This window comes from Pristiophorus japonicus, chromosome 1 (genome assembly GCF_044704955.1).
Source record: "Pristiophorus japonicus isolate sPriJap1 chromosome 1, sPriJap1.hap1, whole genome shotgun sequence".
Taxonomy (NCBI): domain Eukaryota; kingdom Metazoa; phylum Chordata; class Chondrichthyes; family Pristiophoridae; genus Pristiophorus; species Pristiophorus japonicus.
In genome coordinates this window covers 321636286-321658500 of record NC_091977.1, presented here as the reverse complement: position 1 = coordinate 321658500, position 22215 = coordinate 321636286, and the positions used below count along the sequence as shown (strand labels likewise).

Sequence of the window (22215 nt, the reverse complement as noted above, 5' to 3'; positions counted from 1 at the left end):
TACTGCAGTGCATCTTGTAGATGGTACACACTGCAGCCATGGTGTGCCAGTGGTGGAGGGAGTGAATGTTTAAGGTGGGGGATGAGGTGCCAATCAAGCGGGCTGGAGGGTGTCAAAAATCTTGAGTGTTGTTGCAGCTGCATAATACTGCAGATCTACTGCCAAATGTGATACATTACCACTGATAATAAAATACTGTAATTAATGCTAACTTGAATCATCAATTTAAAATTAATAGTTCTACTTGACAATAAATATGAGCCAATTAGACAGTATATATATCTCATCTCATTTGAATAAGCAAGGTTTTATTTTTAATGATGGTATCAATCCCTCTCTTTTTCTCTCTGGTTACGATGCAGTCTGTCATTAGCTGTGGCTCAGTGGGTAGCACTCTTCCATCTGAATCAGAAGTTTGTGGGTTAAAGTCCCACTCCAGAAACTTGAGCACAAAATTCAGGGTGACACTCCCTGATGTCCATGCCAACATTACCAAAACAGATTACCTGGTCATTATCACATTGCTGTTTGTGGGAGCTTGCTGTGTGCAAATTAGTTGCTGCATTTCCTATGTTACAACAATGACTACAATAAGGAAGTCCTGAAGTTGTGAAAAGTGCTATTCTTTATAGCCAAGAGACCTATTCTTGGGCTTTCTCTGGGGAGCTTTATATAGCGGCCTGGGGGTAACTCTACCACTGATTTTCCCTCCTTTCCAGAGCTTTCCAGAGACCAGGATGGAACATCTTGCTTTGTCTCTTGCAGGCCATTGACTGGTGTTCCTCACCCGTTCACAGGAGGCCTCATGCAGACACTTGCCGCCAAGATATTTTCTTCCTGTTGGATCTTGCTCAGATAGATTTCTGTGTTGAGCTCTTAACTTGAAGCTTTCCCTAACTGGGAACTCTTAGGGTTCTCTGTCTTCTCCTCATCAGAAGTCATGGGTACTTCCTCAGCAGAAGAGGCATTGATTCTTCAATTGTTGAATTAATCAACTGCGAAGACAAACATCAAAATAAATCATTTATGACTTTGAAAATACAGCCCTTACCACTTAAAACATCCACATTTAAAAGGGGCAGTCGCTTATATCGGCCAAAACACGATAACCATTTGCATTAAAGTCAATTTCAAAGTTGCCGGTTGTAGCATCATAAGTCCTCCTTATATTTTGGACAGAAACAGTTGAGTTTGCTCACAGAATGTAATAAAAGAACCTTTTATTGAGTAATACTTCACTTCCCTTAGGTTTCCATTTCTTATGCCATCCCCTCTAGCCAAGCTGTTCCAGTACAACTATACACTGGCATCTACCCAACAATGTGGAAAATTGTCTAGCTCTGTCCTGTCCACAAAAAGAAAGACACATCCAATCCGACCAATTACCGCCCCATCAGTCTACTCTCAATCAACAGTAAAGTGATGGACGGTGTCATCGTCAGTGCTATCAAGTGGCACTTACACACCAATAACTTGCTCACCGATGCTCAGTTTGGGTTCCGCCAGTACCACTCGGCTGCAGACCTCAATACTGCCTTGGTCCAAACAGGGACAAAAGAGCTGAATTCCAGAGGTGAGATGAGAGTGACTGCTCTTGACATCAAGGCAGCATTTGACCGAGTGTGGCATCAAGGAGCCCTAGTAAAATTGAAGTAATTGGGAATCAGGGGAAACTCTTCACTGGCTGGAGTCATACCTAGCACAAAGGAAGGTGGTGGTTGGATGTCAATCATCTCAGCCTCATGATATCGCTGCAGGAGTTCATCAGCACAGAGTCCTTGGCCCAACCATCTTCAGCTGCTTCATCAATGACCTTCTCTCCATCATAAGGTCAGAAGTGGGGATGTTCCCGAATGATTGCACAGTGTTCAGTTCCATTTCCAACTTATCAGATAATGAAGCAGTCCATGGTCGCATGCAGCAAGACCTGGACAACATTCAGGCTTGGGCTGATATGTTGCAAGTAACATTTGTGCCACACAAGTGCCAGGTAATGACAATCTCCAACAAGTGAGAATCTAACCACCACCCCTTGACATTCAACGACATTACCATTGCCAAATTCCCCACCATCAACATCCTGGGGGTCACAATTGACCAGCAACTTAACTGGACCAGCCGCATAAATACTGTGGCTACAACAGCTGGTCAGAGGCTGGGTATTCTGCGGCGAGTGTCTCATCTCCTGAGTCCCCAAAGCCTTTCCACCATCTACAAGGCACAAGTCAGGAGTGTGATAGAATATTCTTCACTTGCCTAGATAAGTGCAGCTCCAACAACACTCAAGAAGTTCGACACCATCCAGGACAAAGCAGCCCGCTTGATTGGCACCCCATCCACCACCTTAAACATTCACTCCCTCCACCACCAGTGCACCGTGGCTGCAGTGTGTACCATCGACACGATTGATTGCAGCAACTTGCCAAGGCTTCTTCGAAAGCACCTCCCAAACCCGCGACCTCTACCACCTAGAAGGACAAGGGCAGCAGGTGCATGGGAACACCATCACCTCCAAGTTCCCCTCCAAGTCACACACCATCAAGTCTTGGAAATATATCACCGTTCCTTCATTGTCGGTGGGTCAAAATCCTGGCACTCCCACCCAAACAGCACTGTGGGAGTATCTTCACCACACGGACTGCAGCGGTTCAGGAAGGCGGCTCACCACCACCTTCTCAAGAGCAGTTAGAGATGGGCAATAAATGCTGGCCATACCAGCGATGGCCACATCCCAGGAATTAATGAAAAGTAATTCCTTCTACAATTTAAAACGCAAATTTAGTATCCCTGAAAACTGCCTTCACATTTTCTTTATTCATTCACGGGACATTATTTTCACCAAGAGATAAAAATACATTTCATGACTTTTCTTTTCAAACACCCATCTAAACTGAAACTTTTGTTATGACAGCAATAGCAACATCTACAAATTCTTAAAGCTGGGCAAAGAGTTAAGGCAGATTGCAAACCCAGTTTAATTAATCACTTAAATTAACAACTACATTGATATACCAGGCCATCAGTTCAAAAGGTCAGTGTTTCACACAGATAAAAGTAAATTACTTTGGAACGGTGCAATTTTGTAAGTTAGCAGGCAAATCTCGTTCTACGAATACTCCCACTTTAAGTGGTGGGGACTGTATTACCATCAACTTCTGCATTTGAGTTACGAGTTTGATTTCCTGTTCCTGTTAATGGGCTTCAGAAAAAAGACCGTGGGGTAGATTTTTGTTTGGACTTGTTTTCGGTCATGGGCTTGAGAGACTCGAGGTTTGGAAGGAATTGGCCTTCAGGCCTCGTCTATATAATTGAGGTTAGCTGCTGATACCTGTTCTCCTCCCGCCCCCCCCCGACCTCCCCTCGCCCCAATCTGCTCTCCCCCACAGGATAGGTCAATTTTTCCAAAGCGTGCAAAGTGCCCAAAGATGACACCAACTTGAGACCAGCGGCAAATTATGAATTTCAGTGCGCACAAATTCAAAGGGATCTGGATGAGCTCAATTAGTGGGTGCAGAATTGGCAGATGCAATTTAGTACAACAACAACTTGCATTTATATAGCACCTTTAACATAGAAAAACATCCTAAGGTACTTCACAGGAGTGCTATCAGAGAAAAATTTGATACTGAGTCTCATAAGGAGATATTAGGACAGATGAGGTTTTAAGGAGCATCTTACAGGAGAAGACAGAGGTAGAGAGGCAAGGAGGTTTAGGGAGGGATTTCCAAAGCTTCGGTAAATGTGAGGTTATGAGATTTGGCAGAGGGAAGGTTGATGTTCTAAATGGGAATGTACTTGAGGTATCGGACCAGGAGTGTGATCTTGGGATTTAATAGACAGGTCACTGAAACCATCAGCATAATGTTACCAAACTATCAAAAAAAGCAGGCAGCATGTTTGGATGCACAGCAGGGGTATAACACATAAATCTCGAGAATTCATTTTTAAACTGTATTTGGTCCTGGTGAGACACATCTGGAATATAAGAACATAAGACATAGGAGCAAGAGTAGGCCGACGGTCCCTCGAGCCTGCTCCGCCATTTAATACTATCACAGCTGATCCGATCATGGACTCAGGTCCACTTCCCTGCCTGCTCCCCATAACACCTTATTCCCTTATTGTTTAAGAAACTGTCTATTACTGTCTTAAATTTATTCAATGTCCTAGCTTCCAAGGCAGCGATTTCCACAGATTTACAACCCTCTGAGAGAAGAAATTTCTCCTCATCTCAGTTTTAAATGGGCGGCCCCTTATTCTAAGATTATGCCCTCTAGTTCTAATCTCGCCTATCAGTGGAAACATCCTCTCTGCATCCACCTGGTCAAGCCCCCTCATAATCTTATATGTTTTGATAAGATCACCTCTCATTCTTCTGAATTCAAATGAGTAGAAGCCCAATCTACTCAACCTTGCCTCATAAGTCAACCCTCTCATCTCCGGAATCAACCTAGTGAACCTTCTCTGAACAGCCTCCAAAGCAAATATATCCTTTCATAAATATGGAAACCAAAACTGCACGCAGTATTCCAGGTGTGGCCTCACCAATACCCTATATAACTGTAGCAAGACTTCCCTGCTTTTATACTCCATCCCCTTTACAATAAAGGCCAAGATTCCATTGGCCTTTCTGATCACTTGCTGTACCTGAATACTATCCTTTTGTGTTTCATGCACAAGTACCCCCAGGTCCCGCTGTACTGCAGCACTTTGCAATCTTTCTCTTTAAATAATAACTTGCTCTTTGATTTTTTTCTGCCAAAGTGCATGACCTCACACTTTCCACCATTGTACTCCATCTGCCAAATTTTTGGCCACTCACTTAGCCTGTCTACGTCCTTTTGCAGATTTTTTGTGTCGTCCTCTCACATTGCTTTTCCTCCCATCTTTGTATCGTCAGCAAACTTGGCTACGTTACAACACTCAGTCCCTTCTTCCAAGTTGTTAATATAGATTGTAAATAGTTGGGGTCTCAGCACTGATCTCTGCGGAACATTGTGGGCAGTTTGGTCACCCAATTACAAAAAGAGTATTCAGTTATTGGAGGGGGCCGAGAGAAGGTTGATCACCGAACTTAAGGCAATGGTGTGTGAGGAAAGGTTGACTGCCCTGGATCCTTTCTCTCTTGAAAAGAAAAGACCAAGAGGGTATGCGACAGAAGTGCTTAAAATTATGAAAGATTTCGGCACATTGAGGCAGACATTCGTCTTAGGTGGGAATGAATAGGCTGCTTATTATAGGCCCAGCCCAATATTGATGTCAATGGGACTATCAGGCAATGAGCTAATGTCCATTTTGCTTTAACACCCAAGACAAATTTCTACCCTGTTAGATTCAAGCAAGCTTTTCTGTCATGTACAGAATTTAAGCACAGGGGATCATATTTAAAAATTACTGACAAAAATGCTAGAAAGTGGAGGAGAAACTCTTTTTTATCAATTATGGGGATTAGATTGCTGGCATGGTTGGTGGAATAAGAAATAAAATGGGTTTCAAGAGGAACTAGACAGGTCCTTATCAACAAATTGGATTCACGGCTGTTAATGGATATGATGTAATTGGAATTACGGAGACATGGCTCCAGGGTGACCAAGGCTCGGAACTCAAGGAAGGATAGACAGAAAGGAAAAGGAGGTGGGTAGCATTGTTGGTTAAAGAGGAGATTAACGCAATAGTAAGGAAGGACATTAGCTTGGATGATGTGGAATCTGTATTTGGCGGCGGCAGTTGGAGCAGCGCGAGTCCGGGGTCGGAGGCCTATAAAAGGCCCAGCGGGAGAGTGAGGCGGCGGCAGTTGGAGCAGCGCGAGTCCGGGGTCGAAGGCCTATAAAAGGCCCAGCGGGAGAGTGAGGCGGCGGCAGTTGGAGCAGCGCGAGCCCGGGGTTGGAGGCCTATAAAAGGCGTGCTTGTGCAGCTACAGGGAGAAGGCAAAAAAGAAATAAAAAGAAACAGAAAGGTGAATTCATAGCCAAATGGGTTAATTGATTGGCTGGTGATTGGTGAGTAGTTTTTCTTTCTTCTCTTTAACAGTGAGTAAACTTTAACATGATTGTTGCCTATCTAAAGGTTAAGTCATGGCAGAAGAGCTCGGTCGCGTGTTATGCTCCTCCTGTACCATGTGGGAACTCAGGAACGACTCCAGTGTCCCTGACGACTACGTGTGCAGGAAGTGTATCCACCTCCAGCTCCTGACGGTCCGCGTTGCGGAGTTGGAGCTGAGGGTGGATTCACTCTGGAGCATCCATGATGCTGAGATTGACGTGAGTAGCACGTGTAGCGAGTTGGTCATACCACAAGAGAAGGGTCCACAGCCAGATAGGGAATGGAAGACCAACAGGAAGAGCAGTGCAAAGAAGGTAGTGCAAGGGTCCCCTGTGGTCATCCCCCTGCAAAACAGATACACTGCTTTGAGTGCTGTTGAGGGAGATGACTCATCAGGGGAGGGCAGCAGCAGCCAAGTTCATGGCACCATGGCTGGCTCTATTGCACAGGAGAGGAGGAAAAAAAGTGGGAGAGCGATAGTGATAGGGGATTCAATTGTTAGGGGAATAGATAGGCGTTTCTGCGGCCGCAACCGAGACTCCAGGATAGTATGTTGCCTCCCTGGTGCAAGGGTCAAGGATGTCTCGGAGCGGGTGCAGGACATTCTAAAAATGGAGGGAGAACAGCCAGTTGTCGTGGTGCACATTGGTACCAACGATATAGGTAAAAAAAGGGATGAGGTCCTACGAAACGAATTTAAGGAGCTAGGAGCTAAATTAAAAAGTAGGACATCAAAAGTAGTAATCTCGGGATTGCTACCAGTACCATGTGCTAGTCAGAGTAGGAATCGCAGGATAGCACAGATAAATAAATGGCTTGAGCACTGGTGCAGCAGGGAGGGATTCAAATTCCTGGGGCATTGGAACCAGTTCTGGGGGAGGTGGGACTAGTACAAACCGGACGGTCTGCACCTGGGCAGGACCGGAACCAATGTCCAAGGGGGATTGTTTGCTAGTACTGTTGGGGAGGAGTTAAACTAATATGGCAGGGGGATGGGAACCAATGGAGGGAGACAGAGGGAAACAAAAAGGAGATAAAAGCAAAAGACAGAAAAGAGATGAGAAAAAGTGGAGGGTAGAGAAACGCAAGACAAAGAACAAAAAGGGCCACTGTACAACAAAATTCTAAGAGGACAAAGGGTGTTAAAAAAACAAGCCTGAAGGCTTTGTGTCTTAATGCAAGGAGTATCCGTAATAAGGTGGATGAATTAACTGTGCAAATAGATGTTAACAAATATGATGTGATTGGGATTACGGAGACGTGGCTCCAGGTGATCAGGGCTGGGAACTCAACATCCAGGGGTATTCAACATTCAGGAAGGATAGAATAAAAGGAAAAGGAGGTGGGGTAGCATTGCTGGTTAAAGAGGAGATTAATACAATAATTAGGAATGACATTAGCTTGAATGATGTGGAATCTATATGGGTAGAGCTGCAGAACACCAAAGGGCAAAAAACGTTAGTGCGAGTTGTGTACAGACCTCCAAACAATAGTAGTGATGTTGGGGAGGGCATCAAACAGGAAATTATGGGTGCATACAATAAGGATGCAGCAGTTATAATGGGTGACTTTAATATACACATAGATTGGGCTAACCAAACTGGAAGCAATACGGTGGAAGAGGATTTCCTGGAGTGCATAAGGGATGGTTTTCTCGACCAATATATTGAAGAACCAACTAGGGGAGAGGCCATTTTAGACTGGGTGTTGTGTAATGAGAGAGGATTAATTAGCAATCTCGTTGTGCGAGGCCCCTTGGGGAAGAGTGACCATAATATGGTGGAATTCTGCATTAGGATGGAGAATGAAACAGTTAATTCAGAGACCATGGTCCAGAACTTAAAGAAGGGTAACTTTGAAGATATGAGGCGTGAATTGGCTAGGATTGATTGGCGAATGATACTTGAGGGGTTGACTGTGGATGGGCAATGGCAGAGACCGCATGGATGAACGACAACAATTGTACATTCCTGTCTGGCATAAAAATAAAAAAGCGAAGGTGGCTCAACCGTGGCTATCAAGGGAAATCAGGGATAGTATTAAAGCCAAGGAAGTGGCATACAAATTGGCCAGAAATAGCAGCGAACCTGGAGACTGGGAGAAATTTAGAACTCAGCAGAGGAGGACAAAGGGTTTGATTAGGGCAGGGAAAATGGAGTACGAGAAGAAGCTTGCAGGGAACATTAAGACGGATTGCAAAAGTTTCTATAGATATGTAAAGAGAAAAAGGTTAGTAAAGACAAATGTAGGTCCCCTGCAGTCAGAATCAGGGGAAGTCATAACGGGGAACAAAGAAATGGCAGGCCAATTGAACAAGTACTTTGGTTCGGTATTCACTAAGGAAGTCACTAACAACCTTCCGGATATAAAAGGGGTCAGAGGGTCTAGTAAGGAGGAGGAACTGAGGGAAATCCTTATTAGTCGGGAAATTGTGTTGGGGAAATTGATGGGATTGAAGGCCGATAAATCTCCAGGGCCTGATGGACTGCATCCCAGAGTACTTAAGGAGGTGGCCTTGGAAATAGCGGATGCATTGACAGTCATTTTCCAACATTCCATTAACTCTGGATCAGTTCCTATCGAGTGGAGGGTAGCCAATGTAACCCCACTTTTTAAAAAAGGAGGGAGGGAGAAAACAGGGAATTATAGACCGGTCAGCCTGACATCGGTAGTGGGTAAGATGATGGAATCAATTATTAAGGATGTCATAGCAGCGCATTTGGAAAGAGGTGGCATGATAGGTCCAAGTCAGCATGGATTTGTGAAAGGGAAATCATGCTTGACAAATCTTCTGGAATTTTTTGAGGATGTTTCCAGTAGAGTGGACAAGGGAGAACCATTTGATGTGGTATATTTGGACTTTCAGAAGGCTTTCGACAAGGTTCCACACATTGGAACCGGTTCTGGGGGAGGTGGGACCAGTACAAACCGGACGGTCTGCACCTGGGCAGGACCGGATCCAATGTCCTAGGGGGAGTGTTTGCTAGTGCTGTTGGGGAGGATTTAAACTGATATGGCAGGGGGATGGGAACCAATGCAGGGAGATAGAGGGAAACAAAAAGGAGGCAAAAGCAAAAGACAGAAAGGAGATGAGGAAAAGTGGAGGGCAGAGAAACCCAAGGCAAAGAACAAAAAGGGCCACTGTACAGCAAAATTCTAAAAGGACAAAGGGTGTTAAAAGAACAAGCCTGAAGGCTTTGTGTCTTAATGCAAGGAGTATCCGCAATAAAGTGGATGAATTAACTGTGCAAATAGATGTTAACAAATATGATGTGATTGGGATTACGGAGACGTGGCTCCAGGACGATCAGGGCTGGGAACTCAACATCCAGGGGTATTCAACATTCAGGAAGGATAGAATAAAAGGAAAAGGAGGTGGGGTAGCATTGCTGGTTAAGGAGCAAATTAAGGCAATAGTTCGGAAGGACATTAGCTTGGATGATGTGGAATCTATATGGGTAGAGCTGCAGAATACCAAAGGACAAAAAACGTTAGTGGGAGTTGTGTACAGACCTCCAAACAGTAGTAGTGATGTTGGGGAGGGCATCAAACATGAAATTAGGGGTGCGTGCAATAAAGGTGCAGCAGTTATAATGGATGACTTTAATATGCACATAGATTGGGTTAACCAAACTGGAAGCAATACGGTAGAGGAGGATTTCCTGGAGTGCATAAGGGATGGTTTTTTAGACCAATATGTCGAGGAACCAACTAGGGGGGAGGCCATCTTAGACTGGGTGTTGTGTAATGAGAGAGGATTAATTAGCAATCTCGTTGTGCGAGGCCCCTTGGGGAAGAGTGACCATAATATGGTGGAATTCTGCATTAGGATGGAGAATGAAACAGTTAATTCAGAGACCATGGTCCAGAACTTAAAGAAGGGTAACTTTGAAGGTATGAGGCATGAATTGGCTAGGATAGATTGGCGAATGATACTGAAGGGGTTGACTGTGGATGGGCAATGGCAGACATTTAGAGACCGCATGGATGAACTACAACAATTGTACATTCCTGTGTGGTCGTAAAAATAAAAAAGGGAAGGTGGCTCAACCTTGGCTATCAAGGGAAATTAGGGATAGCATTAAAGCCAAGGAAGTGGCATACAAATTGACCAGAAATAGCAGAGAACCCGGGGACTGGGAGAAATTTAGAACTCAGCAGAGGAGGACAAAGGGTTTGATTAGGGCAGGGAAAATGGAGTACGAGAAGAAGCTTGCAGGGAACATTAAGACGGATTGCAAAAGTTTCTATAGATATGTAAAGAGAAAAAGGTTAGTAAAGACAAACGTAGGTCCCCTGCAGTCAGAATCAGGGGAAGTCATAACGGGGAACAAAGAAATGGCGGACCAATTGAACAAGTACTTTGGTTCGGTATTCACTGAGGAGGACACAAACAACCTTCCGGATATAAAAGGGGTCGGAGGGTCTAGTAAGGAGGAGGAACTGAGGGAAATCCTTATTAGTCGGGAAATTGTGTTGGGGAAATTGATGGGATTGAAGACCGATAAATCCCCAGGGCCTGATGGACTGCATCCCAGAGTACTTAAGGAGGTGGCCTTGGAAATAGTGGATGCATTGACAGTCATTTTCCAACATTCCATTGACTCTGGATCAGTTCCTATGGAGTGGAGGGTAGCCAATGTAACTCCACTTTTTAAAAAAGGAGGGAGAGAGAAAACAGGGAATTACAGACCGGTCAGCCTGACATCGGTAGTGGGTAAAATGATGGAATCAATTATTAAGGATGTCATCGCAGTGCATTTGGAAAGAGGTAATATGATAGGTCCAAGTCAGCATGGATTTGTGAAAGGGAAATCATGCTTGACAAATCTTCTGGAATTTTTTGAGGATGTTTCCAGTAGAGTGGACAAGGGAGAACCAGTTGATGTGGTATATTTGGACTTTCAGAAGGCTTTCGACAAGGTCTCACACAAGAGATTAATGTGCAAAGTTAAAGCACATGGGATTGGGGGTAGTGTGCTGACATGGATTGAGAACTGGTTGTCAGACAGGAAGCAAAGAGTAGGAGTAAATGGGGACTTTTCAGAATGGCAGGCAGTGACTAGTGGGGTACCGCAAGGTTCTGTGCTGGGGCCCCAGCTGTTTACACTGTACATTAATGATTTAGACGAGGGGATTAAATGTAGTATCTCCAAATTTGCGGATGACACTAAGTTGGGTGGCAGTGTGAGCTGCAAGGAGGATTCTATGAGGCTGCAGAGCGACTTGGATAGGTTAGGTGAGTGGGCAAATGCATGGCAGATGAAGTATAATGTGGATAAATGTGAGGTTATCCACTTTGGTGGTAAAAACAGAGAGACAGACTATTATCTGAATGGTGACAGATTAGGAAAAGGGCAGGTGCAAAGAGACCTGGGTGTCATGGTACATCAGTCATTGAAGGTTGGCATGCAGGTACAGCAGGCGGTTAAGAAAGCAAATGGCATGTTGGTCTTCATAGCGAGGGGATTTGAGTACAAGGGCAGGGAGGTGTTGCTACAATTGTACAGGGCCTTGGTGAGGCCACACCTGGAGTATTGTGTACAATTTTGGTCTCCTAACCTGAGGAAGGACATTCTTGCTATTGAGGGAGTGCAGCGAAGGTTCACCAGAATGATTCCTGGGATGGCGGGACTGACCTATCAAGAAAGACTGGATCAACTGGGCTTGTATTCACTGGAGTTCAGAAGAATGAGAGGCGACCTCATAGAAACGTTTAAAATTCTGACGGGGTTAGACAGGTTAGATGCAGGAAGAATGTTCCCAATGTTGGGGAAGTCCAGAACCAGGGGACACAGTCTAAGGATAAGGGGGAAGCCATTTAGGACCGAGATGAGGAGGAATTTCTTCACCCAGAGAGTGGTGAACCTGTGGAATTCTCTACCACAGAAAGTTGTTGAGGCCAATTCACTAAATATATTCAAAAAGGAGTTAGATGAAGTCCTTACTACTAGGGGAATCAAGGGGTATGGTGAGAAAGCAGGAATGGGGTACTGAAGTTGCATGTTCAGCCATGAACTCATTGAATGGCGGTGCAGGCTAGAAGGGCCGAATGGCCTACTCCTGCACCTATTTTCTATGTTTCTATGCTTCTAAGAGATTAATGTGCATAGTTAAAGCACATGGGATTGGGGGTAGTGTGCTGACATGGATTGAGAAATGGTTGTCAGACAGGAAGCAAAGAGTAGGAGTAAATGGGTACTTTTCAGAATGGCAGGCAGTGACTAGTGGGGTACCGCAAGGTTCTGTGCTGGGGCCCCAGCTGTTTACACTTTATATTAATGATTTAGACGAGGGGATTAAATGTAGAATCTTCAAATTTGCGGATGACACTAAGTTAGGTGACAGTGTGAGCTGCGAGGAGGATGCTATGAGGCTGCAGAGCGACTTGGATAGGTTAGGTGAGTGGGCAAATGCATGGCAGATGAAGTATAATGTGGATAAATGTGAGGTTGTCCACTTTGGTGGTAAAAACAGAGAGACAGACTATTAACTGAATGGTGACAGATTAGGAAAAGGGGAGGTACAACGAGACCTGGGTGTCATGGTACATCAGTCATTGAAGGTTGGCATGCAGGTACAGCAGGCGGTTAAGAAAGCAAATGGCAGGTTGGCCTTCATAGCGAGGGGATTTGAGTACAGGGGCAGGGAGGTGTTGCTACAGTTGTACAGGGCCTTGGTGAGGCCACACCTGGAGTATTGTGTACAGTTTTGGTCTCCTAACCTGAGGAAGGACATTCTTGTTATTGAGGGAGTGCAGCGAAGGTTCACCAGACTGATTCCCGGGATGGCGGGACTGACCTATCAAGAAAGACTGAATCAACTGGGCTTGTATTCACTGGAGTTCAGAAGAATGAGAGGGGACCTTATAGAAACGTTTAAAATTCTGATGGGTTTAGACAGGTTAGATGCAGGAAGAATGTTCACAATGTTGGGGAAGTCCAGAACCAGGGGTCACAGTCTAAGGATAAGGGGTAAGCCATTTAGGACCGAGATGAGGAGAAACTTCTTCACCCAGAGAGTGGTGAACCTGTGGAATTCTCTACCACAGAAAGTTGTTGAGGCCAATTCACTAAATATATTCAAAAAGGAGTTAGATGTAGTCCTTACTACTAAGGGGATCAAGGAGTATGGCAAGAAAGCAGGAATGGGGTACTGAAGTTGCATGTTCAGCCATGAACTCATTGAATGGCGGTGCAGGCTAGAAGGGCCGAATGGCCTACTCCTGCACCTATTTTCTATGTTTCTATGTTTCTATGTTTCTATGTATGGGTAGAGTTGTGGAACACCAAAGGGCAGAAAACGCTAGTGTGAGTTGTGTACAGACCACCAAACAGTAGTAGTGAGGTTGGGGACAGCATCAAACAGGTAATTAGGGATGCGTGCAATAAAGGAACAGCAGTTATCATGGGCGACTTTAATCTACATATCGATTGGGCTAACCAAACTGGTAGCAATACGGTGGAGGAGGATTTCTTAGAGTGTATAATGGATGGCTTTCTAGACCAATATGTCAAGGAACCAACTAGAGAGTTGGCCATCCCAGACTGGGTGTTATGTAACGAGAGAGGATTAATTAGCAATCTTGTTGTGCGAGGCCCCTTGGGGAAGCGTGACCATAATATGGTAGAATTCTTCATTAAGATGGAGAGTGATACAGTTTATTCAGAGACTAGGGTCCTGAACTTAAAGAAAGGTAACTTCGATGGTATGAGACGTGAATTTGCTAGGATAGACTGGCAAATGATACTTAAAGGGTTGACGGTGAATTGGCAATGGCAGACATTTAAAGATCACATGGATCAACTTCAACAATTGTACATCCCTGTCTGACGTAAAAATAAAACGGGGAAGATGGATCAACCGTGGCTAACAAGGGAAATTAGGGATAGTGTTAAATCCAAGGAAGAGGCAGATAAATTGGCCAGAAAAAGTAGCAAACATGAGGACTGGGAGAAATTTAGAATTCAGCAGAGGAGGACAAAGGGTTTAATTAGGAGGGGGAAAATAGAGTACGAGAGTAAGCTTGCAGGGAACATAAAAACTGACTGCGAAAGCTTCTATAGATATGTGAAGACAAAAAGATTGGCGAAGACAAATGTAGGTCCCTTGCAGTCAGAATCAGGTGAATTTATAATGGGGAACAAAGAAATGGCAGACCAATTAAACAAATACTTTTGTTCTGCCTTCACTAAGGAAGACATAAATAACCTTCTGGAAATACTAGGGGACTAGCGAGAAGGAGTAATTGAAGGGAATCCTTATTAGTGAGGAAATTGTGTTAGGGAAATTGATGGGATTGAAGGCCGATAAATCCTCAGGGCCTGATTGTCTGCATCCCAGAGTACTTAAGGAAGTGGCCCTAGAAATAGTGGATGCATTGGTTGTCATTTTACAACATTCTATAGACATTGGATCAGTTCCTGTGGATTGGAGGGTAGCTAATGTAACCCCACTTTTAAAAAAAGGAGGGAGAGAGAAAACAGGGCATTATAGACTGGTTAGCCTGACATCGGTAGTGGGGAAAATGTTGGAATCAATTATTAAAGATGTAATAGCAGCGCATTTAGAAAGCAGTGACAGGATCGGTCCAAGTCAGCATGGATTTATGAAAGGGAAATCATGCTTGACAAATCTTCTCCAATTTTTTGAGGATGTGACTACTAGAGTGGACAAAGGGGAGCCAGTGGATGTGGTGTATTTCGACTTTAAAAAGGCTTTTGACAAGGTCCCACACAAGAGATTGGTGTGAAAAATTAAAGCACATGGTATTGGGAGTAATGTATTGACATGGATAGAAAACTGGTTGGCAGACAGGAAGCAAAGAGTAGGAATAAACGGGTCCTTTTCAGAATGGCGGGCAGTGACTAGTGGGGTACCACAAGGTTCAGTGCTGGGACTCCAGCTATTTACAAGATACATTAATGATTTGGACAAAGGAATTGAATGTAATATCACCAAGTTTGCAGATGACACTAAGCTGGGTGGCAGTGTGAGCTGTGAGGAGGATGCTAAGAGGTTGCAGGGTGACTTGGACAGGTTAGGTGAGTGGGCACATGCATGGCACGGTAATGTAGATAAATGTGAGGTTATCCACTTTGGTGGCAAAAACAGGAAGGCAGAATATTATCTGAATGGTGACAGATTAGGAAAAGGGGAGGTGCATCGAGACCTGGGTGTCATGGTACATCAGTCATTGAAAGTTGGCATGCGGTGAGGAAGGCAAATGGCATGTTGGCTTTCATAGCGAGAGGATTTGAGTATAGGAGCAGGGAAGTCTTACTGCAGTTGTACAGGGCCTTAGTGAGGCCACACCTTGAATATTGTGTCCAGTTTTGTTCTCCTAATGTGAGGAAGGACGTTCTTGCTATTGAGGGAGTGCAGCGAAGGTTCACCAGATTGATTCCCGGGATGGCAGGATTGACATATGAAGAAAGACTGGATCGACTGGGCTTATATTCACTGAAATTTAGAAGAATGAGAGGGGATCTCATAGAAACATATAAAATTCTGACGGGATTGGACAGGTTAGATGCAGGAAGAATGTTCCTGATGTTGGGGAAGTCCAGAACCAAGGGTCACAGTCTAAGGATAAGTGATAAGCCATTTAGGACCGAGATCAGGAGAAACTTCTTCACTCAGAGAATTGTGAACCTGTGGAATTCTCTACCACAGAAAGTTGTTGAGGTCAGTTCATTAGATATATTCAAAAGGGAATTACATGTGGCCCTTATGGCTAAAGGGATCAGGGGGTATGGAGAGAAAGCAGGAACGGGGTACTGAAGTTGCATGATTAGCATGATCATATTGAATGGTGGTGCAGGTTCGAAGGGCCGAATGGCCTACTCCTGCATCTATTTTCTTTGTTTCTATGTTAATAAGGCAGGCAACAAAGAAATACTATGCAGAGATGGGCTAGATGGACCACAGGTCTTCCTCTGCCCGAACCCACTACTATGTTATTCTCTTACAACACTTACAGTGCGCGGGACTTGTAGGAAATGCTATGCAGTGTTAGACAGCCATGGTCAAACAGTTTGTGTGGCAGTCTCCCTTTAGATATCCAGCTGTCTGTCTCTGGGTCGTAGCAATCAAATGCATCGCTGTCTTCAATGCTGTTGTCGGAGGTGACGTATCGCCCCCCAGTAACATAGACTTTGTTGTTTATAATCGTAGCCCCATGATGCATCCTCCTCTCTTTCATATCAGCACATTTTACAAATTGGTTTGACTTTGTATCAAAGGCAATCATTCTTCTGGTGTATCCTGAGGGAAAAAAAAAATCAAATTAAAAAAAACAAAGCAATAATGCTTTGAACTGTAAATGTTTTTGATTAAATATTAAGAAAGAAGATGCATTTCTATAGCGCCTTTCACAACCTCAGGACGTCCCAAAGTGCTTTACAGCCAATGAATTACATTTGGAAGTGTAGTCACTGCTGTAATGTAGGAAATGCGGCAGCCAGTTTGCGCAAGATCCCACAAGCAGCAATGAGATAATGATCAGATCTTCTGTTTTAGTGATGCTGGATGAGAGATAAATATTGGCCCAAGGACACTGGGGAAAACTCTTCTTCGAAATAGTGCTGTGGGATCTTTATGTCCATAAAGTTGCTGCCGATTTGCGCCACTCCGTCACTAGCCTTTAATTAAACTTTCCACAGCAAGTTAGGACTGCTACTTAGCAACAACAGAAACAGCTTGTATTTATCTTTAAAGTCGTGAAACATCCCAAGGTGCTTCACAGGAGTATTATGAGATAAAAACATTTTTTTTAAAAACATAACAACATAAAGGCCCTGTTAATGAGGAGATTTATGTTCCTGCAATGCCACTCAACCTATCCAGTTCATTGTCTTCTCCCTGTGGCCGAGGAGCTCCTCCCGGAATCACAATGCGGATTTCGTCCCCTACGGGGAACAACGGACATGATCATTGCAGCACAACAACTGCAGGAAAAATGCAGGGAGTAGCGCCAGCCCTTATACATGGCCTTTTTCGATCTTACAAAGGCCTTTGACACTGTGAGGGCTTATGGAGCGTCCTCCTCCGTTTTGGATGCCCCCAAAAGTTTGTCAACTTCCTTTGCCTGCTCCATGACGAGATGCAGGCCGTGATCTTTACCAGCTGATCCATTACAGACCCATTCCATGTCCGGACCGGGGTCAAACAGGGCTGCATCATCGCTCTAACCCTCTTCTCAATCTTCCTCGCTGCCATGCTCCACCTCACAATCAACAAGCTCCCCGCTGGAGTGGAACTAAACTACAGAACCAGTGGGAAGCTGTTTAACCTACTCCGGCTCCAGGCCAGGTTCAAGATCACCCAAACCTCTGTCGTTGAACTGCAGGACGCGGACAACGCTTGCGTCTGCCCGCATTCTGAGGCTGAACTCCAGGATATAGTCGATGTATTCACTGAGGCATATGAAAGCATGGGCCTTACGCTAAACATCCGTAAGACAAAGGTCCTACACCAACCTGTCCTCGCTGCACATCACTGCCCCCCCCCCAGTCATCAAGATTCACGGTGTGGCCCTCGACAACGTGGACCACTTCCCATACCTCGGGAGCCTCTTGTCAACAAAGGCAGACATTGATGCGGAGATTCAACATCGCCTCCAGTGCGCCAGTGCAGCCTTCGGCCACCTGAGTAAAAGAGTGTTCGAAGACCAGGCCCTCAAATCTACCACCAAGCTCATGGTCTACAGAGCTGTAGTAATACCCGCCCTCCTGTATGGATCGGAGGCATGGACAATGTACAGAAGACACATCAATTCGCTGGAGATATATCACCAATGATGTCTCCGCAAGATCCTGCAAATCCCCTGGGAGAACAGATGCACCAACATCAGTGTCCTCGCCCAGGCTAACATCCCTAGCATTGAAGCACTAACCACACTCGATCAGCTTCACTGGGCAGGCCACTTAGTTCGCATGCCAGACACGACACTTCCTAAGCAATTGCCCAATGCGGAGCTCCTTTATGGCAAACGAGCCAAAGGTGGGCAGCGGAAACTTTACAAGGGCACCCTCAAAGCCTCCCTGGTGAAGTGCGACATCACCACTGACGCCTGGGAGACCCTGGCCGAAGACCACCCTAGATGGAGAAAGTGCATCCGGGAGGGCGTTGAGCTCTTCGAATCTCAACGCAGTGAGCGTGAAGAGGTCAGGCGCAGGCAGCAGAAGGAGTGTGTGGTGAATCAGTGCCACCCCCCTTCCCCCAATGAATATCTGTCCACCCTGTGACAGGGTCTGTGGCTCTCATGTTGGACTGTTCAGCCACCAAAGAACTCACTTTAGGAGTGGAAGCAAGTCTTCCTCGATTCCGAGAGATTGCCTGTGATGATGATCTGGTGCAGAAAGTGAACAATTGAAACTGTGGTAGTAAATTATAGGTAGTAAATTGTTCCAAGAGGTTTTTACATTTTTAATTAATTTTTTTTCTTGCTTTTCCTTTCTGACTTTTTTTTCTCTCTCCTTTAATCCAATCTTTCTTTCCCTCTCTTTATTTATCTTTCTGTACCTGATTTGACTCTAATTCACCCTATTTCCTCCTCTGTCGTTCCTCTATTTATTCCTCAATCCTTAAATCTCATTGGTTAAGGAGATAGACTGTTGGTCCCGTCGTTCAGTGAGGTCCCAGAATCCCCGTTGCCATTATCAGCTCGCATTCCCAACAAGTTACGCCGCAAAATGTTCTTGAGTTCAAGGGTGAGGGAAGAAGTCTAACTAACGGGGCATGCCGAGAGGTGCCCACGCCAACAAATTCAGGGCCAATGTGTTTTTTTAAAACCAATTCTTCATGCTGTATCATTGCATCTGTTCCATCTTACCTCCAATGATAATAATCTTGTCACCAATCACAGTCGCAGGGGCACAGATGTTTTTAACCATCCTTGTCTCCATTCTGAACCACATGTTCCGAGATATGTTGTAAACCTAAATAATAATAGAGTATTAAAGCACTTAAAAAGTAATGTAAAAAAAGAAAGAATTTAAACTCTTTGGACCAAACCTTGCTGGTGTTTTGACAGTGCTTAATCAGGAAAGCTTGAATGAGCTGGGCCCTTTTCTCTAGAAAAGAGAAGGCTGAGGGGGTGGCCTGATCGAGGTCTTTAAAATGAAGAACGCGTTTGATAGGGTGGACGTAGAGACAATGTCTCCACTTGTGTGGAGAGGGGTGGGAGAAGACCAAAAGTAGGGGCCATAAATCCAATAGGGAATTCAGGAGCAACTTCTTTACCCAAAGAGTGGTGGAACTCGCTACCACAGGGAGTGGTTGAGGCGAATAACATAGATGCATTTATAGGGAAGCTAGATAAACACATGAGGAAGAAAGGAATAGAAGGATATGCTGATAGGGTGAGATGCAATAGGATGGGAGGAGTCTCTTGTGGAGCATAAACACTGGCATAGACCAGTTGGGCAGAATGCCCTGTTTCAGTGCTGTAGATTCTATGTCAGTCTATGTAAAAGCAAGGAAGTTATGGAAAATCATTATAAATCACTGACGAGGCCGCAGCTGGAGTATTGTATCAAATTTTGGCATCACAGTTTAGGAAGTATGTCAATGTCTTGGCGAGGGTGCAGAGGAGATTTACTAGAATGTTACCAGGGGTGGGGGACTTCAGTTATACGGAGACTGGAGAAGCTGGGATTGTTCTCCTTAGAACAGAGAAGGTTTAGGGGAGATTTAATAGAGGTGTTCAAAATTATGAAGGGACTTAACAGAGCAAATAAGGAGAAGCTATTTCCACTGACAGAAGGGTCGGTAACCAGAGTACACCGATTGAAGATAATTGGCAAAAGAATCAGGGGAGATGAGGAGAATTTTTATTTAATGCAGTGAGTTGTCATGATCTGGAATGCGCTGCCTGAAAGGGCGGTGGAAGCAAATTCAATAGAAACTTTCAAAAGGGAATTGGATAAATACCTGAAAAGGAGAAATTTTCAGGGTTATGGGGCAAGAGTAGCGGGTTTGAGACTAATTGAATAGCTCTTTCAAAAAGGCACGATGGGCTGAAGGGCCTCTTTCTGTATTGTATGATTGTATGATTGTATGAAGTACACTGTAGGAATGCTAGCCTGTGCTCCGTTTTAGTGGCTGGACCTTGCTACTGACTATGGCCAGCGTAAATGCAGGAAAGCTGAGCACAGGCAGGCGTCATATCATGCCAACCCCTATTTACATGCCACTTAAACGGCTGCAATTTTTTTCACCTGATCGCATGTGAAGTGAAGACGGGTTAGGGGGGGGGAGGTGGCGGGGGGAGGGTGCCAGGGTGAGTGCAATTTTATTGTTGTGAGTCATTACTCTGATATCCTGCAATTTATGCTACTTAATTCTAAGCCGAATAAATTATTTCCTGAATGTTTTACAAAACTGCCTGCTGATCACAATCTCATAACAAAGTCTCTGTTATAGATTTATCAGTGGCATCACAGAGGTCCAGCAGTTGAATATTTTACCTCAATTATTTCTGAGTACATTATTTATTGAGTGCGTTAATGCTGGTTGTCTAATGTTCTGGTTTTGTTAAGTTTAATGTAATTTGTCAATAATTCGTATCTTGATTAAATGACATGTAAATCATGCAGAGATTAATCTTCATAGTCAACAAATGTTAAGAGCATGGGAGCTTAATACTACAATTGTCCCTACTTGTTCCAGACATAGACCCTTACTTCTGGAAACTAGTAATTAATCCAGGCCAAATCAGCCTGACCCAGTAGGCCCCATCACAATTAAGGTTCTTTTTTCAAATTATTGTTGGCAGTCTTACATTAAGCTCTAATGCATGTTTGTTTATAACACAAAACTGTGATTAATTAAGCAATTTCAGCCTCATAAAACCTGACCTTGGTTGAACCTCCTTGATATTTATACTCTGTGCAGTCTGATTAGCAGTGTTATTGACTGGTGAGGTGACAAATTGCCAGAATTTTCTGCTTCATTGACTTCCAATAAATCAAAACTATAATTAAGAATTTTGTTTTAAGCAAATATAAGATATGGAATAAATGCTATGGAAAACAATTTGGCTAAGCAAGTTACTCCCTAAGTGTTTCCCATTTGTGATTTAAACACACTCAACCTTGTGATATTGGCAGACTTATTTATCGGAGGAGGACACGAGGTCAGTTCCTGAAGTAAGGGGAGCTCTTGAAATGGAATGGGCTTCACCTAAATGTAACAACAACAACTTGTATTTATATAGCACCTGTAACATAGTAAAATGTCCCAAGGCGCTTCACAGGAGCGTAATCAAACACCGAGACACATAAGGAGAGGTTTAGGCAGGGAATTGCAGAGTTTAAGGCCGAGGCAGCTGAAGGCACAGTCACCAATGGTGGAGCGATTAAAATCAAGGATGCAAAAGAGGCCATAATTGGAGGAGCGCAGATATCTCAAAAGGTTGTAGGGCTGGAGGAGGTTACAGAGATAGGGAGGGGCGAGGCCATGGAGGGATTTTAAGACAAGGATGAGAAAGTTGAGGATGAATTTTAATTATTAGATAGGGAAGAACCAAATGTTGCGCATAGGGGATTAAGTTTGAATAGAGTGAAAGGGCAAAGCAGTCTCAAATAGTAACTTCAGGGAAAGGGGGTTTGGAGAGGCATATCTTACATTATTGCATATCTTACATTTCCTACATTACAACAGTGACTACACTTCAAAGTACTTCATTGGCTGTAAAGCACTTTGGGACGTCCTAGAGTGGTGAAAAGCACTATAGAATTGCAAGTTCTTTCTTAAGGCAGACAGGATTAGTGGAAGGAAAGTGAAGGAAAAAATAAGAAAAAATAAAAAGGAATTAAAACAGAAAATGCTGGCTATACTCAGCTGGCCAGGCAGCATCTGTGGAGAGAGTTTGTAAGAATTGAACAAAGGTCATCAATCTGAAACGCTAACTCTGTTTCTCTCTCCACTGGTGTTGTCTGACCTGCTGAGTATTTCCAGCATTTTCTGTTTTTATTTCAGATTCCCAGCATCCACAGTATTTTGCTCTTGCAAAATTAAAAGGAAGACTTGGCGGAGGAATAATAATGGGTTGCAGTTTTTTATATGCAAATGTGCAAAAGTTGGGGAACAAGAGGCACTAATTAGGATGTAGCCTTGATGGAAACTTGTCTTCAGCTGGGGTGAGATTGAGAACTAAATGTTCCTGGC

General features: G+C 44.2%; 1 protein-coding gene across 1 annotated transcript in view; it reads right to left on the bottom strand.

Annotated features, from left to right (window-relative positions):
• Positions 1–288: 288 nt before the first annotated feature.
• The window catches only part of LOC139272574 (kelch-like protein 38), a 38254-nt gene continuing 16327 nt past the window's right edge, over positions 289–22215 (bottom strand). The window contains exons 3-5 of the mRNA XM_070888644.1: positions 18878–18983; positions 16023–16308; positions 289–995 (exon numbers count right to left, since the gene is read on the bottom strand). Coding sequence (XP_070744745.1) covers positions 992–995; positions 16023–16308; positions 18878–18983 — 396 coding nt within the window. The 3' untranslated portion in view covers positions 289–991. The remainder of the gene's footprint in view (positions 996–16022; positions 16309–18877; positions 18984–22215) is intronic.